The sequence below is a fragment of the Mauremys mutica genome, chromosome 6 (genome assembly GCF_020497125.1).
Source record: "Mauremys mutica isolate MM-2020 ecotype Southern chromosome 6, ASM2049712v1, whole genome shotgun sequence".
Taxonomy (NCBI): Eukaryota; Metazoa; Chordata; order Testudines; family Geoemydidae; genus Mauremys; species Mauremys mutica.
In genome coordinates this window covers 114,437,063-114,462,927 of record NC_059077.1, presented here as the reverse complement: position 1 = coordinate 114,462,927, position 25,865 = coordinate 114,437,063, and the positions used below count along the sequence as shown (strand labels likewise).

Sequence of the window (25,865 nt, the reverse complement as noted above, 5' to 3'; positions counted from 1 at the left end):
CATAAGTAATCCCATTACAATCCTCACGCGAGTGCTCACCAAGAGGGATAAAGACAATAATCAGGCCCCAAAATAAAGTCCTGCTTTGCAGACCCCTGGAGTAGGAGAGCTCTGCAAAATGACCCTAACAATGGGAATTTCTGTGTCTTAACTGGGTAAAGATTGGAACTCGGCAAACGCTGATCAGAGATTTTATGAAAAGAAAGATATAAGGCACCTTCTAAGAGGTTCACAGGCGATGCATGTTTATGGGCACTGGAGGGGAAAGCTGATGGCAGAAGGACACGAGGCAGCAAAAGATCTTGGATGGACAATGGGGATCAAAAGGACTAGTCAACCACAAAGAGATTAGCAGAAGATTGTAGAGAATGGACTATCATGCTTGCAAACCTCCACTAATGGAGATGCCACAAGAGAAGAAGAACTGGGTGAAACCCACTGGGCTTGGCTGCTTCTCAGTTGGTTCGGATGACAAACCCAGTGAAACTCTGTGGTGGGCACTTAATCATAACACATTAAAATTAATAGGTCAAATTCAGCTATTCTTCAGTTTCGGTGGCATTCTCAACTGGGTTTCATCCCTGAAGAGGGAGCCACATGCCCTATCTGGGGACTGAGAAGTCTGATCCCATGTCCTTTACTGCACAGCAGAGGCAAAGCACGAGAAGGAATGGGACTTCCATGCTGCCACTGGATTACTCTTTTGTTTATACCATTAAATTAGGGTCGCTCCACATTTCTCAGGGCAGCAGAGCTAGTCTCAGGAGGCAGAGCCAGTCATGGTATAAGCTTCCCCTCCTCCTCATGCCCCACTCCTTGAGTCAAATGCACCATGAAATATTCGGTGACTGAATCCTGTCAGAGTTTTGTAACCTCAGCTGAAGCCTGACCATGAGAGGTTGCTCAGCACTGGCATCTGCTGCTGAAGCGGAGGGGAGGTGCAGGTACTCAGCACCAATCAAGATTAGGTCTTTATGTATTACTTACTGACTCTCTTTATATGGGAAACAATGCCACAAAATGAAGTAAGCCCGTTTAAAACCCATTGTATGTGACGCTCCATTCAGTTACTGTTTTTGCATAAACAAGAGAGACGGCGCATGTACGTGTAGGAACTCTAATGTAACTCGTCAGCTGTCTGTTCCTTTGTGTATACAGGGAGACTGGCTGTGAATTGGGATGGCAGGTCAAAATGACCAGGAGCCTAACATTAGTCTTCCAAAGCTGAGGACTAGGCTAAGCATCATTGTTACCAGGGAGGTAAGGAAATCAGTCATCGATTTTGCAAGGTGCTGGGCACACTCACTTCACCCTGAACCTCTGGAGTAGGGGAAGTGTGTGTGTGTGTGTGTATGTGTGTGTGAAGGAAGGGACACAGAGATTGCAAAAGAGAGACTATGTTACATATGAAGGCACTATTCAGCTGGAGTTTGTAACACCGAATGCAAAACCATTTGTTTGCCAAATTTCTTCTCCTCACTTTCATGGAGCCAATTCGGTGTGGCACAGCACAGGCACAGACTTAGCAGCAGCAGGAAGTCAGTGGATTTAATAGACTGTTTTTAAACATGGTGTACAGGCCATGGCAAACAATATTAATTCTTTAATCAAATTCACCTTTGTTAACTGTAAAGGGATCTGCCATTCTTTTCCATGGGTCTCTACTTACCTGCAACACTCCTAAGTACAGTGGCAATCTAATAACTAGAGATGGTCCCAAGCAGCATGACTCAGATTGGGATTTCAAAACCCTGATGTCTGAGGGTGTTTTCCCTGGTTCAGGCTCATCTCTGAGTACTACCTATAGAAGGAAATATTTGCCGTTCTATCTATCCAGATATCTCTATATTCATGGGCTCCAGAACTGCAGTATTACCCACATTAATGTGTTTATCCTCACAACACCTCTGTGAGGTCGGGCCATGCTATTATCCCCATTTTACAGATGGGGCACTGAGGCACAGAGAGACTAAGGCCCAGATCCACAAAGGTATTAGACTTCTAACTTCTACTGATTTTAATGGACGTTAGGAGCCTAAATACCTTTGTGGATGTGGGCCTAAATGACTTTCCCAAGGTCACATAGGGCATGTGTGGCAGATCCAAGATTCGAACCCAGCCCCAGTCCAGCCCCCTACTCACAAAACGATCCTGTGTACCTAGAGGGGAAATCCAGCACCAGCTCCCATAGGCACAGGCATGACAGGCTGCAGAAAGTCAGGAGGGGATGTGGGTGGGGAAGGTGCCAGGGGGGTCATCACTGTATTATCTGACCACTAACATCTAGCTATGCAAACTTCTCGATACATTTTGTAAGTATATTAGTAAATAAAGATGTGCGCACAACCCATAGCATATATCTCAGTCTTTTACTGTTGTAACTCTAGCTCTTCCCACAACACACCCACTACTCCTGGGGTTTACTGCTCTCCCATACTGAGTCATGTTGAAATGAGCCTGTAAACCTCCTGGGGCAGTGGTCTGTCTGTTTTATGTGTCTGTATAGCACCATGCACCCTCTATGACCCTGTATAAATAATAATTATGGGCAAAGTCCTAAAATCCCTATGTAGCTTTTATTCAGTATTGTATTTGGGCAAAACTCTCATAGAGTGGCTAGGAATTATGCCTCATTGAGGGCTCAGTAACATAGGCACCAAATCCGTGGGTGCTCTGGGGCTGGAGCACCCACAGGGAAAAAATTGTGGGTGCTGAGCACCCACTGGCAGCCCCCTATCAGCCTCTCCCGCCTGCTGGCGGCCCTGCCCATCAGCGCCTCCCCCTCCCTCCCTGTGCCTCCTGCCTGCTGCGATCAGCTGTTTTGTGGCATGCACGAGGCTCTGGGGGAGGCGAAATGGGGTGGGGATGGGGGCTTGTGGGAATGGGTAGAGTGGGGGGAAGGGCCTGGGGCAGAGCCGGGGGTCGGACTGGAAAGTCAGCGTCTGTGCTGAGCAATGTGGCCTTGTAAGAGTCTCCATGGCCATTCGATATTTACTTAGTCTCTCTGCTGAGACTGCCAACAAACACGACAATTAATGGTGCGGTTCCCGGTTACATCTAATCACAAACAGGGATTTCAGCTATTTCCAACCAATACTAGAATCGAACCAGAGTTCAAGAGGTGAAAGCCTGTTCAGAAGCCCCAAGCTGTTTAGTTTGCAGCATGATGTGCAATTAAATTCCTAGGAACCGAAAAGTGTTTTTCTTAAAACAGGTCCAACTTTTAAGTCCAAAGCCAAACTTTCCCTCACAGGATGTGGACAAAACTGAGTGCGTTACAGATTTTTATCTACTTCACCTCTGCCAGGCACAGCATCTATGAATGACTGACTAAAGGAGACACTTGCCCAGCTTTCTGACAGAAGGGAATGTGTTACACTGCACTTGCTAGGTAAGGGAGAGATTGGGGAATAACAACATTTGTGAGAATGAAGGTATAGAAAACCCCACATGTTTGCTAGCCTCAGCAGTGTGGCCAGGATGTCCTGCTCAAGAGGAGTTGAGCAAAGAGAGGAGAGGTGATTGTCTTCTTTCTTTCAACCAGTGCTATCTTTCCATTGCCTACTGCAGATATAAATAAAGGAGGCAGATCTCCACTGCTTTGTGTAGCCATTTATACCTAGATAAAATCAGAGCAAACTGGGTTTTTGCTGCAACCAAATCAGAATGGCAGAATTTTAAACCTATTTTTCACAGGTGTATATGACTACACCAGCTGCAAGATACTGAAGAATTAGGTCCAAAATTTCCTCCAATGGCAAGATGAACTTTCATGACCTAGGGGCTGATCTGGACAGGTGCGGGGCCCTCACAACTTCAAAGGAGTCAGTTAGAGTTGTGGTTGCTTAGTAACAGTCAGTATATTAGGGCTTGTTTGCATGCAGACTTGCGCTGGTTTAATGTCAGGAGTGATTTTAAACCAATGTAGTTAAACTGGTGCAAAAGGTTATGTGGACATACTTATTTTGGTTTGGACCAGGCATATTTCCTTTTACTAGGAAGGTTTACATTAAACTGAAACAAGAGCTTCTGAAACCAAAACGAGAGACTGGGCACATAAGGCTTTCCATTGGTTCAACTAAACCAGTGCACATTTGTGTGTAGATTTGTCCCCCGGATCTACATTAGCACTAAGCTGTTTTCTGTTCAGAACACTTTTATTCCACACGACTGAACAAGATCATTTGGATATTAAGCACTATTTCACAGTGGTGAAGCACTGGAATGGGTTACCTAGGGAGGTGGTGGAATCTCCATCCTTAGAGGTTTTTAAGGCCCGGCTTGACAAAGCCCTGACTGGGATGATTTAGTTGGGGTTGGTCCTGCTTTGAGCAGGGGGTTGGACTATATGACCTCCTGAGGCCTCTTCCAACCCTAATCGCCTATGATTCTATGTCCTCTGTTGCAGTCCATATCTAATTTGCCAAACAGAATAGGTTATGGCCTTTGCCATTTTGAAACTTTAAGTCAATAATTATCCCAGCACATCCATTGTGACATCCTGTAAATCCACATCTCTTATCTACTACTACATTGTGAGATGATGTACATACGCTCTTCGCAGAGACGGCCCATCCAGCCCTCTGGACAGGAGCAGGCGTTTGGTCGTTCACAGACTCCGCCGTTCTGACACGGGAATCGACAAATGGCTGGAAAATAATAACACAATCCAGTCAAGACATCGGTCAGTTAATATTCAGAAACTGTTCTGCCCAGAGCTCTGCATCGTACCCAGTCCTTGTTATTAAGACAAATGAATTCAGCAAAACTCAAAGACAAGCTTTGCCTTGATTGCAAGGAGTATGTAGTGTGCTCGTGTGTGTATAATACTGCCCTCTAATGGATGACTTGCTCAAGTTATTAATGACTGCAATTTTAAATTATTATATTTATACTGAGGTGTTCAACGAACCAGCCTTGCAAAATTTTACTTGCTCAATTGTCTGGGTCAAATATGAGTTTTGAAAGGTGAACAAAATATTTTTTTCTACTGTCATTATCATGGTAAGAATGGGCAAGTCATTTTTTTGCCGAAGCTGGTAATTTTTTTGGACAATTTTGCAAGATGTCTCTCACCTGAATTTTCCTTCTTGTTTCATAAAACAAAAACCAAATAGCGCCCCATCCCCTCACTCCTGTAAAAAAAAAATTAAGTCCAAGACATGGGGAAAGATAAAATCAAGTTTCCTTTCCTCGGTCTTGGCATGAAAAAAAGGCAAAGCTGTCATTAAATGACCTTCTGTCATTAAAATAAGATAAAACAGAATAGCAGCATAAATGATTTATTGCATTAATACCACAAAAGACTGACGAGTACTTTGTGATCATCTGTGGTAACACTGTACCATGTATCTGTTTATTGACAAACACCGTGGTTTGCAAAACTGTGTGAATATAAGTCACTTAGACTGTAAATTCTTCGGGGCAGAGACTGTTTTTTTCACGTGTGTGAGCAGTGCCTACCATAGTGGAGCCCCAATCTGAGATCAAGACCTCTGGGTATTACTACAATACAAATACAGAATCACAAGACATTTTAATTAGTGGCAATTATAAATACACAATGAATTGTAAATGTCTCTCTTATTTAACAGTGATTAAGGCAAGTGAAAAGTAGGTTTAGGGTTGAGAGAGCCCCAGATCTGGTTCATTATTAGTCTAAATATGACGAACCATTAAAATACTTATGAGTTGGGTGTTTGAACCAATCCAAAACTACCACGGAAATAGCCAAGTTTAACTAGGTTTTGCTGCAACTTTTACAGTTTCAATGCGAAACCATAGTTTGGTGCTGGAACTAGGGGTGCTGCCGCACCTCCTGGCTTGAAGTGGTTTCCATCACATCCAGGGTTTACAGTTTGGTTCAATGGCTCTCAGCATCCCCACTACACAAATTGTTCCAGCTCCCCTGTTTGGATTCCCCTGAAACTGGGCCAAATGTTGTAAAGCTTTTGAGTCAAAGCCTGAACTGCCGGTTGTGTTTCTGAAGAAACCTGAATCAGAGTTTTGCCCAGTCTGAGATCTTGTAAAAAAAAGTTTCACACAGCTGTAGTTCTAAGAAAGTTAACAACAACCCAGTGATTCACCACTACGTGTATATTACTGTGAAATAATAGGCAACCTCATCTTTCTGAATACTAGTTAAGTCACAGTACTATTACGAGGAAGCTTAAACAAAAGCCATTTAAACGCGGAGGCAAAAATTGTTAAGGATTGTAACTTAAGTGTAAAGCTTTGAAACTGCCTGTGATCCACACTTCACCTTGTGATGTCCCAGGTGCATATCCTATGAGTAGGTAAATAAAATAGGCTGACATAAACAAGGCTGCCTTTATGCTACCAGGAGTCCCAAACTACCAGTAAGAGTTGGCTGTGAGATGTATCCCCGCTCTGCCACCGGAAAAGGAGATAAAGTTGATCTGTGAAATACAGAGCTTGTTTGGCATGCATTGCCCCAGGTAAGCGCTGCAATTCAGGGCCACAAGGAGAGGTTTGCTTTTCTTGTTCCTGTGGCCAGCCCTAGTTGTGAAATTGTATATGAAGAATAAGACAGTATTATTCCTATGTGCACCTGTTATATATAGCCCCAGGGAATGAGAGACCGTGTGCCTATGGCCGTGGAGATCATTGAACAGTAGAGCAGACATGAGAAGAGAAAGGCAGTCTTGAGCTTCAGAGATGGGCCTGGATGTTAGAAGACCTACAGCTTTATTCTCCTCTCACACTAGTGTAAATGAGGATTAACTCCACTGCAGTCAAAGGAGTTATACTGGTGTAAAGCTAATGTAAACAAGAGGAGAACTGGGTTTCTGGCTTCTTTTCTCAGCTCTGCCACAGACTGTCCATGTGACCTTGAGCAAGCCACTTACCCTCCGTATGCCTCAGATTTGACACCACGTAATGTTTTTGTTAGCTGGCTGGGAACAAGCTGTTTGGCAGTAGCACTGCACCCTGGGATGAGCCCAGTCCACAAGTCTTGTGCAGAGGGGGCCAAATTCACTGCACAGCTTTTTAAAAAGAAACACAACATTTCTCAATGCTACAACTACGTATACAGTCAGTGAAGCAGAATTAGTACAATTATCTGTAACAGTGTTATCTGGTGACTCCCAGTAATGTTGTGATCTGTGAAACGGGGATAATGCATTGCAAAACCTGAGTTTTAAAAAGTGCACTGAAATCCTCTGATACAGTAAGTATTACTACTATTGCTAGGGTGACAATTTTGTCACAGAGGTCACGGAATCTGTGACTTCCAGAGACCTCTGTGACTTGAGCCCGCAGCACATGGGAGCTGCAGGGTTCACCCATCACCTGTGGTAGCTGAGAACTGCGGGGCCGCAAGCTACTAGCCACCACAGGCAGGGGAGGGAGTACCCTGGGCGCCCCGGGTGCTCGGACCTGCCGCAGGCCGCTCCCAGCCGCCGTGGATGGCAGAGCGCCCACGACCTCACAGCTGCCACGGGCAGGTGGGCGGGGCACCTGGGAGCTTGGAGCCGACGCAGGCAGCTGGGGTGCCTGGGAGCTGCCGCGGGTGCCTGGGGCACCCCACAACTCCCAGCCTGGAATCTAGGGGTGGCGTGGGGATCCCTGCAGCTCCCCATTTTGTCATGCATATTTTTAGAAAAAGTCATGGATAGGTCACGGGCGTCTGTGAATTTTTCTTTGATGCCTGTGCCCTGTCCGTGAATTTTACTAAAAGTATGTGTAACAAAATCTTAGCTTTAACTATTGCTAATCAAAAGTGATATGTAAGTGCGAAATTTTATTAGGCTACAGAAAGTAAGAGATACTACAGTGACGAGCATGGTACAAGACCCAGAATAGAATGGAACAGACTACAACTATAGCTCTCAACTACCTTTTCGAAAGAAGTCCCTTGTTTTAGAGCCAAAGGAAGCTCTAAACCACACATTTTTGGTGTTCTCATTTTTTTTCCTTGCAAATTAGTTACATGGGAAATGCTGGAGAGAAAAAAGATACATATCACTGTTTTTTGCTCAGGAAATTCAGCCCATGTCCTTTAAAACAACGTGCAGTGCCCTGTGGTTCTTCTTTTGGCTCTCATGCTGGCTCTTTGTCCTACGTTTGGTGGTGGGCAGATCGTAAGCTCCATGCATACTGTTACTGGCTTCCCAACTGGGAGCTTGAATATGATCTCATTCACATCAGCTTATGCTAGTGTAACTCCACTGAGTTCCATGAGTTACTCCAGATTTACACCAATGCCACAGAGATCAGAATCAGGCATGTGGATCTTTAACTGGATACAGTTCAGACAAGCGCAGCTGTGCACTCCCAATTACTACACAGTCTGTATTTTTTAATTATAATATTCACATTAATTACTTTGTTTAGTCGGGTTAGACATTTCTTGCAGGCTTGGGACATTAATAACTAACCACTGGTGTCAAAAGCTACGTGACTCATTATGCTGCTCATTTCATGTTGCTTCTGATGTAGCTCACAAAGCCTTAGATACTGTGTAGCCTTTTGTTAGGAAAATATTCAGCCTTGTTTATAAAGCAGTTCTAAAAGATCACTTTCACATATATCAGGGAAACACAGGCCTTTTCTCTCATGAATATCTTTGGTCCTTTTTATTCTCGTTTTCGGGGAAGGAGGCGGGAAATTATTAGCATACTGCATTAATAGCTAGAGTTGCCAGGTCTGGGACAGCGCTTTGTTCGTTAGCACATTAACCCCTTCATCTCCAAGGCCACCTCAAGTCACTGGTATTTGGAGAAGGGAGGGAAGGAAAGCAGGGGATTGCTAAACAGCAAGCAACAGAGATCCATGTTCTTCTGGAGCAGGACTTCTAGGCTTTAATTTTTTAAAATGTCAGAATGTACATGTATCAGAGGGGTAGCCGTGTTAGTCTGGATCTGTAAAAGTAGCAAAGAGTCCTGTGAAACTGTCATAGGTTTCTCCCCCACTTGGAGCTTTTGGGTTCACAAGATGGGGACCTGCATGGACTCCTCTAAACTAAAATCCTAGTTTAGATCTACTATGCTGCCACCAGCTAGGTTTTTAAGTGTCTAGCACACTCCCTGTTCCCCTGAACTTTCCCTGGGGAACACAGATCCAACCACCTTGAATCTCAGAACATAGGGAAGCAGCCCACTTCCCCCCTCCCTCTCTCCTAGCCACTCTGGAGAGATACACACCGATTCAACTCTGTGAATCAACCTCAGGAGGAACTCACTCTTCCCCCCTCCCCTTCCCTTGAATCTCCACAAGAGAAGGAATTAACCAAGTCCAAAGAAAAGAAAAGAGTTTATTAAAAGAACAAAAAGAAAGTACACTATCTCTGTCATACCAGGATGGAACAATACACAGAGTCTAAATTATAAACCTGGAGAGAACTCCCCCTCCCCCTTTCTTTCTCAGTAAAAGCAAAGTACAGCAATAGAAATAAAGAGATTCCTTTAGCAAAACACACAATTGCCAATACAGAAATAAAAGTAAAAAAATACTAGTTCGCCTTTCTAATACTCACTAGACTGAATAGATGAAAAATACTGCAGAAACCTGGGAGGACTTGATTAAGATGTCTGGACTCCCTTAACTCCCAAGAGAGACTCTCTCAAAAACAAAGAACACAGAAAAAAAAACTTCCCTCCACAGAGATTTGAAATTATCTTGTCCCTGATTGGTCCTCTGGTCAGGTGGTCATCAGGTACTGCTTGTTAACCCAGTACAGGTAAAAGAGACCTTAACCCTTAACTACCCGTATTTTTCCGTGTATAAGACTATACTTTTTCCTAAAATCCTTAGCCTAAAAATTGAGGGTAGTCTTATACACGGAAGTAAGCCCCCTGTTCCCTGCCCTCTGACCCCCCCAACCCCTATCCACCCCCCCACCCCGGAACTCCCCTGCCCTCGCTCCAACACCCCCTCCCTGCCCCCTTACCGCGCTGCCTGCACGTGGCTGGTGGCGCTACTGTCCATCCGTGGCTGGAGCTGGGAGCGCGGGGCCGGGCAGTGTCCGGGGCCGGGCATCCGGGTAGGTGGGGTCGCGGCCGCCGCAGTGCCCGGACCGCACTACCAGAGCCGGGCAGCTGGGGACACGGGGAGCCGGGTGGCTGGGGAGCCAGGGAGCCAGGCGGCCGGGGACGCGGGGAGCCGGGTGGCTGGGGAGCCAGGGAGCCAGGCGGCCGGGGACGCGGGGAGCCGGGCGGCTGGGGAGCCGGGCGGCTCCCCAGCCGCCCGCTCCCCGGCTCCCCAGCCGCCCGGCGACGGGAGTGCGGTCCGGGCACTACGGCGGCTGTGGACACGGGGAGCCGGGCGGCTGGGAACTGGGGGAGCCGGGCGGCTGGGGAGCCAGGTGGCTCCCCGCCTCCCCAGCCGCCCGGCTCCCCGCCTCCCCGGCTCCGGTAGTGCGGTCCGGGCACTGCGGCGGCTGTGGACGCGGGGAGCCAGGCGGCTGTGGATGCGGGGAGCTGGGCGGCCGGGGAGCCGGGGACACGGGGAGCCGGGGACACGGGGGAGCCAGGGAGCCGGGGGAGCCGGGGACACGGGGAGCCGGGGGAGCCGGGGACACGGGGAGCCGGGCGGCTCCCCGGCTCCCCAGCCGCCCGGCTCCTCGCCTCCCCGGCTGCCCGGCTCCGGTAGTGCGGTCCGGGCACTGCGGCGACTGTGGACGCGGGGACCGGGGGAGCCGGGCGGCTGGGGACCGGGGGAGCCGGGCGGCAGGAGTTGAGCAGGGCCGCGGCAGGAGCCGGGCAGGGCCGCCGCCGGAGACCAGCCGGGCGCACGGCCCTCCTCCTTCCCTCTACCCCTACCTCCGCGTCCTCTTCCTGGGCCTGAGCAGCAAAGTCAGGGGGGGACAGCTGCAGTGCGGCTGGAGGGCAAAGAAAACAAAACAAAAAAAACTTGTGGCATGGTTGGAACGGCAAAGCAGGAGGGAAAAAACCCAATCAAACAAAAAAACCTGCAGCGCAGCCGGAGCAGCGGGGAGGAGGGACCTGCAGCGTGGCCGGAGGGGCTAAGCAGGGGAGAAAAAAAACCAAAAACCTGAATTTGGGGTTAGAAAAGTGGGGGCGTCTTATATATGGGGGCGTCTTATACACGGAAAAATACGGTAACTGTTTATGACAGGCACCTTATAGACTAACAGATGTATTGGAGCATGAGCTTTCGTGGGTGAATACCCACTTCGTCGGATGCATTCACCCACGAAAGCTCATGCTCCAATACGTCTGTTAGTCTATAAGGTGCCTCAGGACTCTTTGCTACTTTTACAGAATGTATATGGTTTACATTATATTAGAACCTTTAACATTTATAAAAATAAGGCAAAAAGAAAGTAGAATCATGAAACTAACAAACTGCGTGTCCGCCAGAATTGTTTAATAGCTGTTTTTGTTATTACATCCCTTTCCTCATCTTTTGGCTTTCAATGAGACCGAGTCCGTGTCTACACCACACAGCCATGGTGGTGGAGCTGTGCCACTGTAGAACAGTAGGGTAGATGCTTTGTACATCCATGGAAGGGGATTTTCCGTTGTTGTAGTTAGTTCACCTCTCCGAGAGGCTGTAGCTAGGTCAACAGAAGACCTAGCTGCATCTACAGTAGGGATTAGGTTGACCTAACTACATTGCACAGGGTGAAAATTTTCACATCCCTGAGTGATGACGTAGCTAGATTGATCGAATTTTACAGGGTAGACGAGGTCTCTGGCTCCTAAGGCCAATGATGCTTTTGAAAATGCACTGTAGACTTCTAAGGCGCTGAGGCCTTTTTGAACATTTTCCCCATAGTGCTTATGATTATGAATATAGTCCCAGCAACTTCAGTGAGACTAATTCTGTTAGTAAGTACCATGAGCCCCATCCGAAGCCTATTCAAGCCAATGCAAAGTGTCCTGCTGACTTGCAGGGGCCTCTGGATCAGGCTGCACATTAGTATGGTAGCAGAATGCAGAACCAGACCCTTGGGCTGTAAGCTCTTTTGTGGTAAGGACCTGCCTTATCAGACATCACTAAAGCCTTAACACTCTTCAGGGCTGTGTTTAAATAGCAAATGTTAAAGAAGAATGAAGAGTAATAACAACTTGCAGCGCGACACTATAATCAGGCTAGAACCTGAAACTTTTATGACAGATCAGCAGTCAGATGTTAACACCAAAAACTTACCCAAAACCTCTTTGCTAGTCGATGTCTAACTAATTCCAGAAACCGCACACAGAGATCACTTCTACAGCCTCACGTCCACAATGAGTGTTAAAGTGATAGTGGGAAAAATTCTCGAAAAAAGTGCCTCAGTGACTTAGGAGTCTGTCTTTTAATAGGACTTGGGCTCCTAAGTCACGTAAAGCACCTTGGAAAAGTCACCCATCATCTTCACTTTGCTGCTGGGCCCTCTACTCTAGCAACTGTGATGGTGCTCCATTGCTATCACAAGGCAGTACTGTGATATACATGGAAGCCCAGGAGTGGCTTGTTAAATCCGGGAAGTCACAAACCTTTTAGATTTGGACCTTGTCAAAGTGCTCTATCTAGGGTGACCACGGCAAACCATTACTGGAGAGCAGGGCAACATGACTTTTCAAAGGCCTTTACTCATAAGATTCACCATCACTGACAATGGTTTTTGTATTATATTAGTGACTAGAGGTCACAGCAGAAGTTGAGGCCCTATTGCGTTAGGCCCTGTACAGAATCTCTGCCCCAAAGTGCTTGCAGTCGAAACAGAAAAGGGTGGGGAGGAAGATTTTACAGATGAGGAATTGAGTTACTTAAGGTCTCATTGGAAGAGCTAGAACTGAACTCATGTCTCTGGTGTCCCAAACCAGTACATTAGCAACAAAACCGTTCTTCCCTCTGATGCAGGAGCACTTGTGTAACCCACACACCTCCTGGGTGTAGTGTTCTGTCCCATCTAGTGGCACTGAAACCACTTACAGAGAGAGATTAAAATGAGTCTGCTCTACTGCCTTAGCTAACAGCCAGTTGGCTTTTAGCTCATGCAGTAGAGGCTCATGCACTAAGCTCCAGAGGTTCAATCCCGCTCGCCAATGACCAGGGTCTGTCAGCGTTACAAGTGGGGGCTCATCCGGGATTACAATTGACAAGTCTCCAAAGCTCAGGACGCACTTCCTCAGCTAAAGGATGTATGTAACCCCCATAGCTCAGTGGTTTGAGCACTAGCCTACTAAACCCAGGGTTGTAAGTTCAATCTTTGAGGGGGCCATTTAGGGATCTGAGTCAAAAATCTGTCAGGGACAGTACTTGGTCCTGCTGTGAAGGCAGGGGACTTGGACTCAATGACCTTCAAGGTCCCTTCCAGTCCTATGATTCTATATCATACTGTAATAGTTTATGTATACTTAGTGCTAGACATAAATACATACCCACACAAGCACAGTGATTGCCAATGAAGTATCAACATTTGCTAATAGCTACAATGCAGTTATTGCCTATTCTAAATAAAGGGAAGAACCGTGCCATCTCACATACCACTTTGTAGTAATTGCTGGTAAAAGCTAGTTTTTTAATGGTGACATACTTCTTAATGTATGTATGTTTTTATTGTATACACATATATATCTAACACACACACACACACACACACGAATTCCCACTGATAGCTCTGTGACCCTGAATGGACTGTCCTGTTTTTATCTTCAAGATCACTTCTCCACCATTTAGGGACAAGTTTAAAAACAGAGAGGGAGCAAGAAACAGACACACACAGACTCTAGGTCTACATGCAAAATATGTGAGTTTGGGCACCCATGTATGTATGATTAATCACTACAACTGTTGTGCAAAAGGGTGCATAGGTGTTTAAATACTAACTTTCATATGTGCTACAGTTAGGGTAAATTTGCATGCAAATACAGCTATGCAAATACATGCCCGTTTGTCAATCAAATCTTGGGGATTTTAGAAAAATATCCATCTAGTCCTTACAGTTCTGTGCTTAAACTGGCCAACACAGATGTTGTGAGGCTTCCTCCATGCTCAGTGTGCATTATTTCAGCACAGCTGTATCAGTTTATTTCTGCACATCTTACTGCAGATAGTTGTTTTCAGCAACACGCAGAAGCTAAACAACGACAGAATAAGCACCAGTTGTATCAGCCACCTTCCTTTCCGGCAGTGCTCTGCCTTAACAGTGAAAAGCAAAATTTCTTTAAGTATACGAATGTAACAGGCTGGTAGTATTTGTTTAGCACGTGTTGTTCCACCTGGGAAAGGATTAAGTGTATTCTGGAGATTCACAGTGGTAGGAAACTTGTTCCCTCTGCCGATTATAACTGATGTGTGAATGACCCTCTGGAGAGAAGGGATCTAGGGCAGGGGGTCTCACAACACATTTTTTGGTGGTCTCAGGGTGCGGCTACCAACTCTTGCTGGTGGCCGCGCTGACAATTTTTCCTAAAATACGTAATTAATTTTAGGAAAAACAAATAAATACGCACATATACATGTCCAAATCATTGTAATTTATGTGTGTAGGATTTTTTCAGACTCGGTAATAAAAATAACGCACAGCGGTCTCTATTTTTTAGTGGACCTAAACAGAATAGAAACATAAATAAGGTGCTTTGCATGTTTTTGTCTTTTTGTTGTTGTTTCTTTTGCTTTTTTTGGTTGCTTTTTAGAAAAAAAACTTGCTAGCTAGTAAGTCTGCGGCTGTGAAAAGTGAGGTTTGTTAATATCACTTTTCACAGCAGACTTACTTCCTCAGTCCCGGCAAGTCCTGGGACAAATTCAGCCCTGGATGGGGAGGGAGGCAGTGGGGCCCAGAGATGATGGTGGGGGTGATGAGCCTGGGGCCAGAGCTTGGAACCAGAGCCTGCTACCGCGGGGATGGAATCTGAAGCCCCGCGGTCACCAAAGCCTGCTGCCCCAGCCATCGGGAAAGTGTGGAATTCACCAGCTGCCTACACCTCCAGCATTCGTATCTCTGGAGGGGCCACAGCTTCCCCCCTATCACAGCCCAAGAGGCTGTGGCCGCAAGAAAAGCCCCTGGTGGCTGCATTTGAGAAACGCTGATCTAGGGTATGAGATATGCAGTCCTTGAAAGAGGAACCCTAGAAGCAGCCAAGGTTAGGGAGAAGGTTTAAGCTAGTCTATTTATTTGTTTGTTTTATTTTAAAGCAGGAAGGGTGTGAGTTTGTGCTTTATGCGCTATGGGTTAAATTGTGGCTACATTGTGAAGTCATATGGGAATTTCTCCTTGTGTGTTTGTACAGCAGGTTAGGAAAAGCACCAGCACACAGTTAAAAAAATGACTCTTACCTTTGCAGGCAGGCGGTTTTGTCCAAGTTCCATTTTCTAAACACACACTTCTCAGGGACCCCTCCAGCATGTACCCGCTGTAGCATGAGTAGGTGATCATGTCTCCATACTGATAAAATGTACCACGGGCCAAGGCATTTTCAATGTGAGCAGGGGGCCCACAAGAAATCTCTAAAGAAAAATAAGAAGGAGCCACAATGGGCTGATGAGCTGCAGCATCTGGGAACTCGTTGACAATACAGTACATAATACCCCTGTCTGTTTAGGGTGCGAGCCTGCAGGATGCTGAGCACTGCTAAGAGGCGTGTGGGGAGGAAAGCTCTGCAGAGAGAGGCTTCTGCATGGTGCAGAGAAATGCACACAGTGTCCAGTAATGAAAAGAGACCTCTGCACTAGCACCAAACTTAGCACTGGGGAGAAGGGGGAAACTGGGCATGGTGGGGACACAGAAAGGGGGTGACCAGGAGATAGGGCTTCATTGTAGCAGACACAACGTTGTTCATAGCAAATCAAACAACGCATGTGTATAATGTGCCTGGCAGCCATTTTCAAGACATTCCCCCTACTCCCCTCCAACTGCCAGCCAGGAGCAATGGCTTACGTATTGGTGCTTAAAAGTTGCAAGTAGAAGAGAGTGACATTAGGCCTTCTTGTTAGGACTGCTCCCCAACAAAGAAATATGCCGGAGGGGTATAAGAACACGGGGCATTTCCCAGCCAGCTTCTCACAACATCTGCCGTGATTTCAGTCTGTGCACTTACTTTCACATTTAGCTCTTGCTGGTGTCCAAGTCTCGTCAGGGTTACAGGTCATTGCAGCTTGTCCTTTAAGTTGATAGCCCTCCCTGCACTTGATCGATACTTTCTGGCCGACATAAAATTCTGTCTCAGACAGGCGGGCATTCTCCGGGATTATGAAAGGCACAGGACAAGGATTTGCTGTTCAAGTGGGGTGGGGGGGAAAGAAAAAAATATTTGTAAAGCATGTCTGCAAACTCGCTCCCTCTTTTCATCATCAAATTGCCAAACCAGCAGAATGAATGAATGGATTGATTGCTCCCAAGTTTCGTCTTTAAACAGTTGTGAGGCTGGCGGTCACGAAATGAAGATAACAGGCCTGATTCTCATTTACACGAATGTTACCTTACACCATGTTCTGGAGATGAAAACCTGGCTCTGCTGAAACCAATGGCAAAAGAGACAGTTACCTGTTCCATAACTGCCGTTCTTCAAGAGGCGTTGCTCATGTCTATTCCATAGTAGGTGTGTGTGCTCGCCATGTGCACCGGTGCTGGAAGTTTTTCCCCTAGTGGTACCCATAGGGGATGAGTGCCCCCCACACCCCTGGAGTGGCGCCTGCCTGACGTGGTATAAGGGGAGCTGCGCGCTTCCCCGACCCTTGGTTCCTTCTTGCCAGACAACTCCGGCAGAGGGGAAGGAGGGTGGGATGTGGAATAGACATGAGCAACCCACCTTGAAGAACACCAGTTACGAAAAGGTAACTAACTTTTCTTCTTCGAGTGATTGCTCATGTGTATTTCCCAATAGGTGATTCCAAGCTATACCTTCTAGAGGTGGGTAGGAGTTCACAAGTTCTCGGGACGGAGTACCGCCCTACCGAACCCGGCATCATCCCTGGTTTGGGAGATTATCGCATAGTGCGAGGTAAACGTGTGAACCGAAGACCATGTGGTGGCCCTACAAATGTCCTGTAATGGGACGTGGGCCACAAAGGCAGCCGACGAGGCCTGTGCCCGAGTCGAGTGCACCCTCACAATGGGCGGCGGGGGGACACCTGCCAGCTCAAAACAGGAGCATGAAGTGATCCAGCTGGACAGCCACTGAGTGGAAATCGGCTTGCATCTTGCGCGCTCAGCCGAGGCAACAAACAGTTGCGAGGACTTTCTGAACGGCTTGGTCTGCTTGAGGTAGAAAGCCAGAGTCCGCCTCACATCGAGCGTGTGGAGACAGCGCTCCTCACTAGTCATGTGAGGCTTGAGGCAGAGGACTGGTAGAAAAATGTCTTGACCCATGTGGTATGCGGAGACCACCTTTGGGAGGAATGCGGGGTGTGGGCGGAGCTGGACCTTGTCCTTATGAAAGATCGGATATGGCAGCTCGGACGTCAGGGCCCTGAGCTCCGAGACCCGCCTGGCCGATGTGATAGCAACCAGGAAGGCCACCTTCTACGAGAGGTGAGACCAGGAACACGTGGCTAACGGTTCAAACGGGAGCCCCGTAAGATGAGCCAGCACCAGATTCAGGTCCCATTGTGGGACCAGGGGCTTAGAATATGGGTAAAGCCGGTCCAAACCCTTAAGGAATCGGCCGGTCATAGCATGGGAGAACACAGTGTGTCCTTGCACCAGGGGACAGAAGGCCGATATGGCCGCCAGGTGCACCCTGATGAGGGTGCCAGGCCCTGGGCCCTCAGGTGAAGGAGGTAATCAAGGATAAGCTGGATCGGGGTGGCCGTTGGGGACATACCTTGGTTCGCCGCCCACCTAGAAAACTGAGACCACATTGCCATGTAGGAGTGGCAAGTGGAGGGCCGTCTACTTTCGAGGAGGATGCGCTGAACCTGTTCTGAGCATGTCCTCTCCTTGCCACCTAGCCATTGAGCAGCCATTCTGTGAGGTGACGAGCTGCCATGTTGGGGTGGAGGAGGTGGTCCTGGTCCTGAGAGAGCACGTCTGGGCAGAGTGGCAATGGCCACGGCAGAGCCACCGCCAGGCCCGAGAGGGTCCCGTACCAGTGCTGCCTGGGCCACGCCGGGGCAATGAGGAGGACCCTGGCTTTGTCTGTCTTTATTTTATCCAGGACCCTGCTGATCAGAGGGAATGGGGGAAAGGCATACAGAAGCTGGCCTGACTAAGATAAAGGCATTGGAGATAGAGCCCTTCTCTAGGCCCCTCCTGGAGCAGAACTGGGGGCATCGTCGGTTCTCCCGGGTCGCCAATAGGTCCACCTGGGGAGTTCCCCACCTTTGGAAGAGCTGGTGGGCCACTTCTGGGTGTAAAGACCACTCGTGCTGAGAGGAAAAGTCTCTGCTCAAGCGATCCGCCTTCACGTTCCGGGCGCCTGGCAGATGAAAGGCTTTTAGGTGGATGCCGTGGGCTATACAGAAGTCCCACAGGTTGAGGGCTTCGTGGCAGAGGGCAGAGGATCAGGCCCCGCCTTGTCTGTTGATATAGAGCATTGAGGCCATGTTGTCCGTGAGGACCCTAACTACCTTGCCCTTCAGGTGCGAGCGGAAGGCCATACACGCCAGTCGCCCTGAGTTCCTTGACGTTTATGTGAAGGGTCAGGACTTGCAGAGACTACAGGCCTTGGGTCTGAAAATTCCCCACATGGGCCCCCCAGCTCAGGTCATGCATTAGACACCAGCTCCAATGACAGGGCCCTGTCCCTGAACGGGACGCCTTGGAGCATGTTGCTTGGGGCGGACCACCACCACAGGGAGGTGATCGCCGAGTTCGGCACGGTGAGGACCTTGTCCATTCTGTCTGTGGCCTGGGAGAACTGCGAGGCCAACCAGAGCTGGAGGGGCCTCATCCTGAGTCTGGTGTGGCGGACCACATACGTGCACATCGACATGTGACCTAGCAGCTGCAGGCAAGCCCTGGCTGTTGTCACCGGGAACCTTGCGATCGAGTCGATGAGCCCTGTCAGGGTCTCAAACCCGTCTGGGGGGAGAGAGGCCCTGGCCGACGTTGCGTCCAGGAGTGCCCCGATAAACTCTATGCGTTGGACCAGGACTAATGTGGAATTGGCGTTGTTTACCAACAGGCCCAGGGCATTGCAGGTGGACAGGAGGAGAGCCACATGGTCCCTCACCTGTGACCGAGAGGTGCCCTTGAGCAGCCATTCGTCCAGATAGGGGAATATCTGGACCCCCCCGCGCCTGAGGTAGGCTACTACCACCGACATGCACTTTGTGAAGACCCTGGGGGCAGTGGACAGGCCAAACGGGAGGACCATGAATTGGTAGTGATTCTGTCCCACCACAAAACGGAGGAAGCGCCTGTGCCCCTCGAATATGTGGATGTGGAAGTACACGTCCTGTAGATCGAGGGCTGTGTTCCTGTCCCTGGGATCCAGGGAGGGGATGATGGAGGCCAGGGAAACCATGCGGAACTTGAGTTTCACCATGTACTGGTTCAGGCCTCGCAGGTCCATGATGGGCCTGAGCCCCCCTTTGGCCTTTGGGATAAGGAAATACTGGGAGTAATACCCCTTGCCCAGGAACTCCTTGGGCACCGCCTCTATCACTCCCAGTTCCAGGAGCTGCCCGACCTCCTGCTCGAGCAGAGCCTCGTGCGATGGGTCCCTCAAGAGGGATGGGGGCAGGGGGTGGTTGGGCAGGGAAGAGGTAAACTGAAGGGTGTAACCCCGGGATATGGTGTTGAGGACCCAACGGTCCAAGGTGAGCCGTGACCATTCTGGGAGGAAAGCACATAACCGATTGGGAAAAGGAGCTTTATTGGGGGTGGGTCCCTGCTGAGAACTGGCGGGGTACCCCCAAGCATCCTGTCAAAAATGCTTTTTACCCGCCTGCTTGCCTTTAGAGGACCCAGGCTGGGAGGCAGGTCGAGACTGCCTCTGTGAGCGTTTTCTATAGTCCCATTGATTCTTCTGGGCGGCCTCATACTTCAGGAGGGCGGCCTGGGCAGGAGCCTGCTGTGGCTTGAACTTGGGTTTTGCCGGAGCAGGGACATAGAGGCCCAAGGTCTGGAGGGTCATTCGGGAGTCTTTCATGCCATGCAGTCTTATGTCTGTTTCCTCAGCAAACAGCGCCTTCCTGTTGAAAGGGAGATCCTGCATTGACAATTGTGCTTCGCTGGGTAGCCCAGAGAGCAGGAGCCATGACGCCCGTCTCATGGACACCGCCGAGGCCATGGACCATGCGACTGTGTCCGCTGCATCCAAAGTGGCCTGCAGGGATGCCCTTGCGGCCGCTGCCCCTTCCTCCACGAGCGCCTTAAACTCCTTTTTATATCGTGTTCCCGGAGGGAGTCCTTGAACTTGGGGAGGGATCCCCAGAGATTAAACTCGTAGCGACCCAGGAGAGCCTGATGGTTTGCTACTCTTAGCTGGAAGCTTGACGACGAATCAACTTTTCTCCCGAAAGTATCCAGCCTCTGAGAGTTTTTGTTCTTAGGGGTCAGGGCTGGCTGCCCCATCACTCCCTGTGGTTGACCGACTCGACCACCAAGGAGCTGGGCGCCGGGTGGGTATACAAATATTCCTGCCCCTTAGTGGGTACAAAGTACTTGCGTTCCGCCTTCTTAGAGATGGGAGCCAACGAGGCTGGTGTTTGCCACAGGGCATTTGAAAGTCTTGCCACCCCTTCATGGAGCAGCAAGGCCACCCTGCCTGGCGCCGAGGGGGACAGCACATTGAACAGGGAGTCTGAGGGCTCCTCCATCTCCTCTGCCTGGCGGTGGAGGCTCGCTGCCACCCTTTTTAAGAGGTCTTGGTGGGCCTGGTAGTCCTCCTGGAGGACAGAGGGGGGCGGGGCTGCAATCAGCTCCTCCGGACGGGCCGGTGCAGTGCTTTGGGTGCCACCCAGCACCGGAGGATCCACCACCTGGTTGGACTCCAGGCACGGTGCTGAGGACACGGATCCCACTGACTCCTTTCTTGGCGGTCTAGGGATGGAGGCCAACGATGCTTCCAACGCCCCGGCCACCGAGCGAGTCCCCACCGGGGGCTGTGCTGGAGGCCACGGTACCCACTGGTACCACTGGGCTGGCCACGATGCTCAGTGCCACTGCATTTGCTGAGGCACAGAGGGGCCGGCTGTTCAGGCTGGCTAGCCTGGCCTGTAGACGGGCGGCTGGGCTGGCGTACGACCCACTGCTGCCCCTGGCGGTGACGGAATCTGCATCGGCCATGGGACCGTGATCTCGAGGTGGAGGAACGGCACTGACGGTAGTAGCTGCTCCGCAAAGGGCCTTGATGGGCAGACCCGCGACAGCAAGACGCTGGCGATCGACGCCCGGGGCTACGGTGCCTTGGCGGAGACTTGGAGTGTGAGTCCAAGCGGGAACGGCATTGACGGTTGTGCCGTGACCGACAGCAGTACCTCCTTCAAGATGAGGACTGTTGGCGACGTACGCCACGGTCCCATCGATATTCGCTCCGTGAAGACGAGAGGTGCCGGGAGTCCCGGCCGGACGGCACCCATCCAGTCTGGCCGGCATTGGGGGTGATCCACATGGACTGAGCCCTGAATGGTCGCTGAGCGGTGTCGGGAATGTTCCCTCGACCAAGACCGGTATCAGGCTTGCCCCTGGAGCGTGGGGCCGACATCGGCAGAGCTCCGGGCACTGGCGTGGTCATGACGTCCCTGGCCGCCTGGAGGGCTTTGGGCATAGATGGCATCTGGACATCTGGAGCGGCCTGCTCCGAAGGGGCCGGGCTACTCCACTCAATGTGAGTCGGAGGCCTAGGGCCCGGTGGGGATTGTGGGCTGCCTTACATGGGCCTGGCCTCTGTCCCAGACTTCCCTCGGTGCTGTTGCAAAGAGGGAGTCATTCTGGTCCTCTTGGTGTGCCCCGTGGAAGGGGTGCAGTGCTGACTGGTCGATGGTACTGGAGGGTCTCCGTGTACTGATGCCGGGTACTGGTTCAGAGCGGTGTGCCGGGGTCGGGGCCAGTGCCGACTCCATCAGGATGGCCTGGAGCCTAATGTCCCTTTCTTTTTTGGTCCGGGGCTTGAACGACTTGCAGATCTTGCACCTTTCGCTGATGTGGGTTTTGCCCAAGGAGCGCAGACAGTCCGCGTGTGGGTCACTCCTGGGCATAGAATGCCTACAAGAGCTGCACGACTTAAATCTAACTAACTTAACTAACTAAACTAACTGAAATAGCTAAAGCAGCAAAGAATCCTGTGGCACCATGCATCCGACGAAGTGGGTATTCACCCACAAAAGCTTATGCTCCAATACGTCTGTTAGTCTATAAGGTGCCACAGGACTCTTTGCTGCTTTTACAGATCCAGACTAACACGGCTACCCTTCTGATACTTGAAATAGCTAACTGGCTACAGGTACTAATGAACGAACGAACAGTTCTGGGGACAAGCTGCAGCAAAGATGGAGCTGAGCAGTTCCGACGCACCTTCACTGGCGGCAAGAAGGAACTGAGGGTGGGGGGAGCGCGCAGCTCCCCTTATACTGTGCCAGGCAGGTGCCACTCCAGGGGTCATGGGGGGTGCTCCCCCCTACGGGTACTGCTAGGGGAAAAACTTCCAGCACCGGTGCACGTGATGAGCACACACACCTACTGTGGAGTACACATGAGCAGCCACTCAAAGAAGAACTCCCATCGATTTCAGTGGGCTCAGGATTTCACCCTGGCAGTAGAAGCGGGCATTGAAGAGGACGTCAATGTAATTTACATTGCTTTAAGATTCCCCTGCACTGCTAGAGCAATGTAAAGGGGTTTTAGTGTAAACGAGAAGCAGATCCTTTGGGTTCAGTTGGATTTACAGCAGCTTAGCGGCATCGGAACAGTGTAAAGAAGTGGCAGAGTGCCAGGAAATCTGTCCCTAAGGGTTCACACGGTGAAGAGTATTAACATTCAACAGAGTTTACAGGTCACCTATTGTTCCTGCGCACTGTAATTTTGGGCTAAACCCTCCCGGCCTTCCTCATGAGAGCATTTCCATTGATTTCAATAGGACGAGTTGCATGACAAATGTGACAAGGATTCAGTACAACAGCAGAGGGGATGCTTCTTCTATGAAGCTAGAGACACATTGGTCTCTTGTTTAAAAAAATGAGATGATCCAGCTAGTGCAACGCAAGACGGATCTAAGATCAGTTACAGACAAATAAGGTTATATGGGGGGCAGAGTGGCAGATTTAAATCCATTTAAAGCTCTTTCCCAAATCAAGTCACCTGCTGCTGAACAGTTTACTCTCTCAATTTCACAAACATTTGTAGGCGGATGTTATTTTTAATGTGCCTCAGTACTATTCAGTTCATTACCATGCACACAGGTGTCTCCCAAAACCGCAGAACAGCGGAAGATTAAATTTCGCTATGTAAGGAAAGTTTCACTTAAGTTACAGAACTTCACTAAGTGAGGAAAAACTGGGATAGGCAAATATATTTGATTTTGAATTTGACCAATTCTGCTCAGTCACACAGTATAAAGCTGGGTTAGCCCTACTGAAGCCAATTGATTTACTCTCAATTAACAATGGTTTAAACAAAGAGCAGAACTTGTCCTTTAATGCTTAGAAATCTTCCTTAGTGAGCAAACACTCACGTTGGCAGAGCGGTATCGGGTGACTCCAGCTTCCAGTTTCTGTGCACTCTGCTATGGGCTCCCCTTCCAAGCTGTATCCTCTTTCGCAGTAATATGCTGCTCTGCTGCCAACTGTATTATTTTCATAGAGTGCCTTCCCATTCGCCAAGGAAACCAGAGCTTCGCATCTGGTCTCTGCAAGGAAGTAAATTCATTAATTTAAACTATATTAGGCCCACACTTTATTCTCTGATTATAGGGATGCAGTGTTTATAATAGCAACCGGAGAACAATAAAACATAGTAAGTGTTAACAGAAAAATCAGTAGTGCCGGAAAGAAGATATAGTTGGGTTGGTGGCTGAACTCCTCCTAGCGATGGAGAAAGGGCAAATATCCAGGCATGTTTTTAACAAGATCACAGAGAGTTTAACAAGGTTGGCCATGAGGCTTTGGACACCGGTTAGTTGAAGGGGATTGAGCTTCAGTGGTTCCTTTCTTTCCACTTAGAGAGATCCCAGAGAGTAACGTTCTGCCTCTGCAGCAGCTGGTACTCGCCACTATCAGACCAGATACTGGACTAGAGGTATCACTGGTCTGATGGGGTGTGACAATTTCAAATTGCACAAAGCCAGAGGGAGAAGCAGTCAGATGATCTGGTCTGTGCTGCCATCACTACTCAAATGACAGGCAGCCCTATGTTTTGTCTTCCACTTGAGGAAAAGAGGAGCATGGAAAGGGGAAAGTTTATATTTAATGTTTAATGCACATTATAAAGTTTATAATATACTTTTGTTTAATCTATATCCATGTATGTTGATTTTGGCCAGTGTCATCTGAAGGGAAAAAACTGGATGTCCATACAGATTTGGGATCTTGTCAATTACTTGTTCTGCTCTTTTGTTGACAGCTCTGCCTCCTGGTTATAAACACAAACAATTCATGCTTATAATTTATTCTGGTTTGGGGCAGGAATAACAGGACATATTTAAGCACCCTTTGAGTTGAGTAATTTGCAGGAAGGGGTGTGTGTGTGTGTGTGCGCTAAATTTGTTGTGACAATTATTTTGAAGTTCTTACCATGAGGTGCCAACCTGGCTAAAACAATAAAAAATAAATAATAATTAAAAATGGCTCTTCACATGGATTTTCTGAGCCACTTGGAGAAAAGTCATTTGTTCTCATTGTCCATTGTCTTTGATAAATGGTGAGTGCCCTTAGCTCTCATTGATGTTTATAAAGCTATTATGGTACTTTGCAGATTCAGGCTCTAAAGGAATATCCTTTCTGTCTGATAAGCCTTCTGGTCTTAATAATAACTCTCCCCGCTAGGAACCATTTCCTGTAATACTTTTAGCTGATTGGGTGCCAGTTAATAGTAATATAAAAAGAACTACTGCACTTCACTGCTCCATGGAAGAACATTCCCAGAGAGAGGTTTGATCCTCTGGCTGTAGGATATACATATTGGTATGCCAGCAAGAACGATAAGGATTGCTTTTCCTAGATCAATATGTACTGGGGCATAAAACTTAACAGTTACCTTCACATGATGGGAGGGGTTTACTCCAGGTCCCATTGGCAAGACATGTGATATTCTGGGGCCCAACAAGATGGTATCCAAACTTGCACACATAGGTAACGTTACTTCTGTAAGCACTTCCTGAGGCCACGGACACTGCATTTTCTATAGAGGGATGTGGCTCGCAAGTTATCCCTAGAAGAGAAGTCTCTGAGTTTATCATCTTTACAGTATTTATACAAAGCCGTTTGTTTGTATTTCTTCTCTTTTGTACGCTGTATCATGCCCTACTTCACAAAACGAGTTAAAGGAGGATGAAGGGGAAGAAATGGAGGCTGGAAAAGCAAGATATAAAGAAATGTGACTCATTGTCTCAGAGGGACAGAATCACAGATAGAGGGGGCAGGATTAGAGCCAGGCTCTGACTCCTCATTTTGTACAGAGGTGAAGTGGAAAGGGGACCTAGAGATGAGCACACATTGCAGCAGCACAATGTGGAGGTAGAGGAGCAAAAAGTGAGAGAGGAAGGCTGGACAGAATTCCTTGCAAAAGGCTATAATGCCCCTAGAATCCATTTATGAAATGCACAAAGCAATTATATCTACTTTGTGCCACACCCGAAAATAAGTCACACCTCACTGGTCTGACAGCAAAACAATCAGACTGCAGTGATTTGAGTTGCTCACACCAAAACAACGCAGCTGGGTCAGCACTGGCACCCTTATGACAAATCACTGCAGTGTGATAATTCAAGACCCATATTCCATGAGACAAAAAAATCCAGACATTACAGGCCAAGCTTTCGCATCATTTCCCCCAGTGCAACCCCAAGTCA

The 25,865-nt window shown here is 48.7% G+C and overlaps 1 protein-coding gene across 1 annotated transcript in view; it reads right to left on the bottom strand.

Annotated features, from left to right (window-relative positions):
• SVEP1 (sushi, von Willebrand factor type A, EGF and pentraxin domain containing 1) overlaps positions 1-25,865 on the bottom strand; it is a 182,423-nt gene that overhangs the window by 19,357 nt on the left and 137,201 nt on the right. Inside the window, exons 43-47 of the mRNA XM_045020777.1 lie at positions 25,052-25,225; positions 23,532-23,705; positions 16,014-16,190; positions 15,253-15,423; positions 4,554-4,649 (exon numbers count right to left, since the gene is read on the bottom strand). Of these exons, the coding sequence (XP_044876712.1) occupies positions 4,554-4,649; positions 15,253-15,423; positions 16,014-16,190; positions 23,532-23,705; positions 25,052-25,225 (792 nt within the window). The remainder of the gene's footprint in view (positions 1-4,553; positions 4,650-15,252; positions 15,424-16,013; positions 16,191-23,531; positions 23,706-25,051; positions 25,226-25,865) is intronic.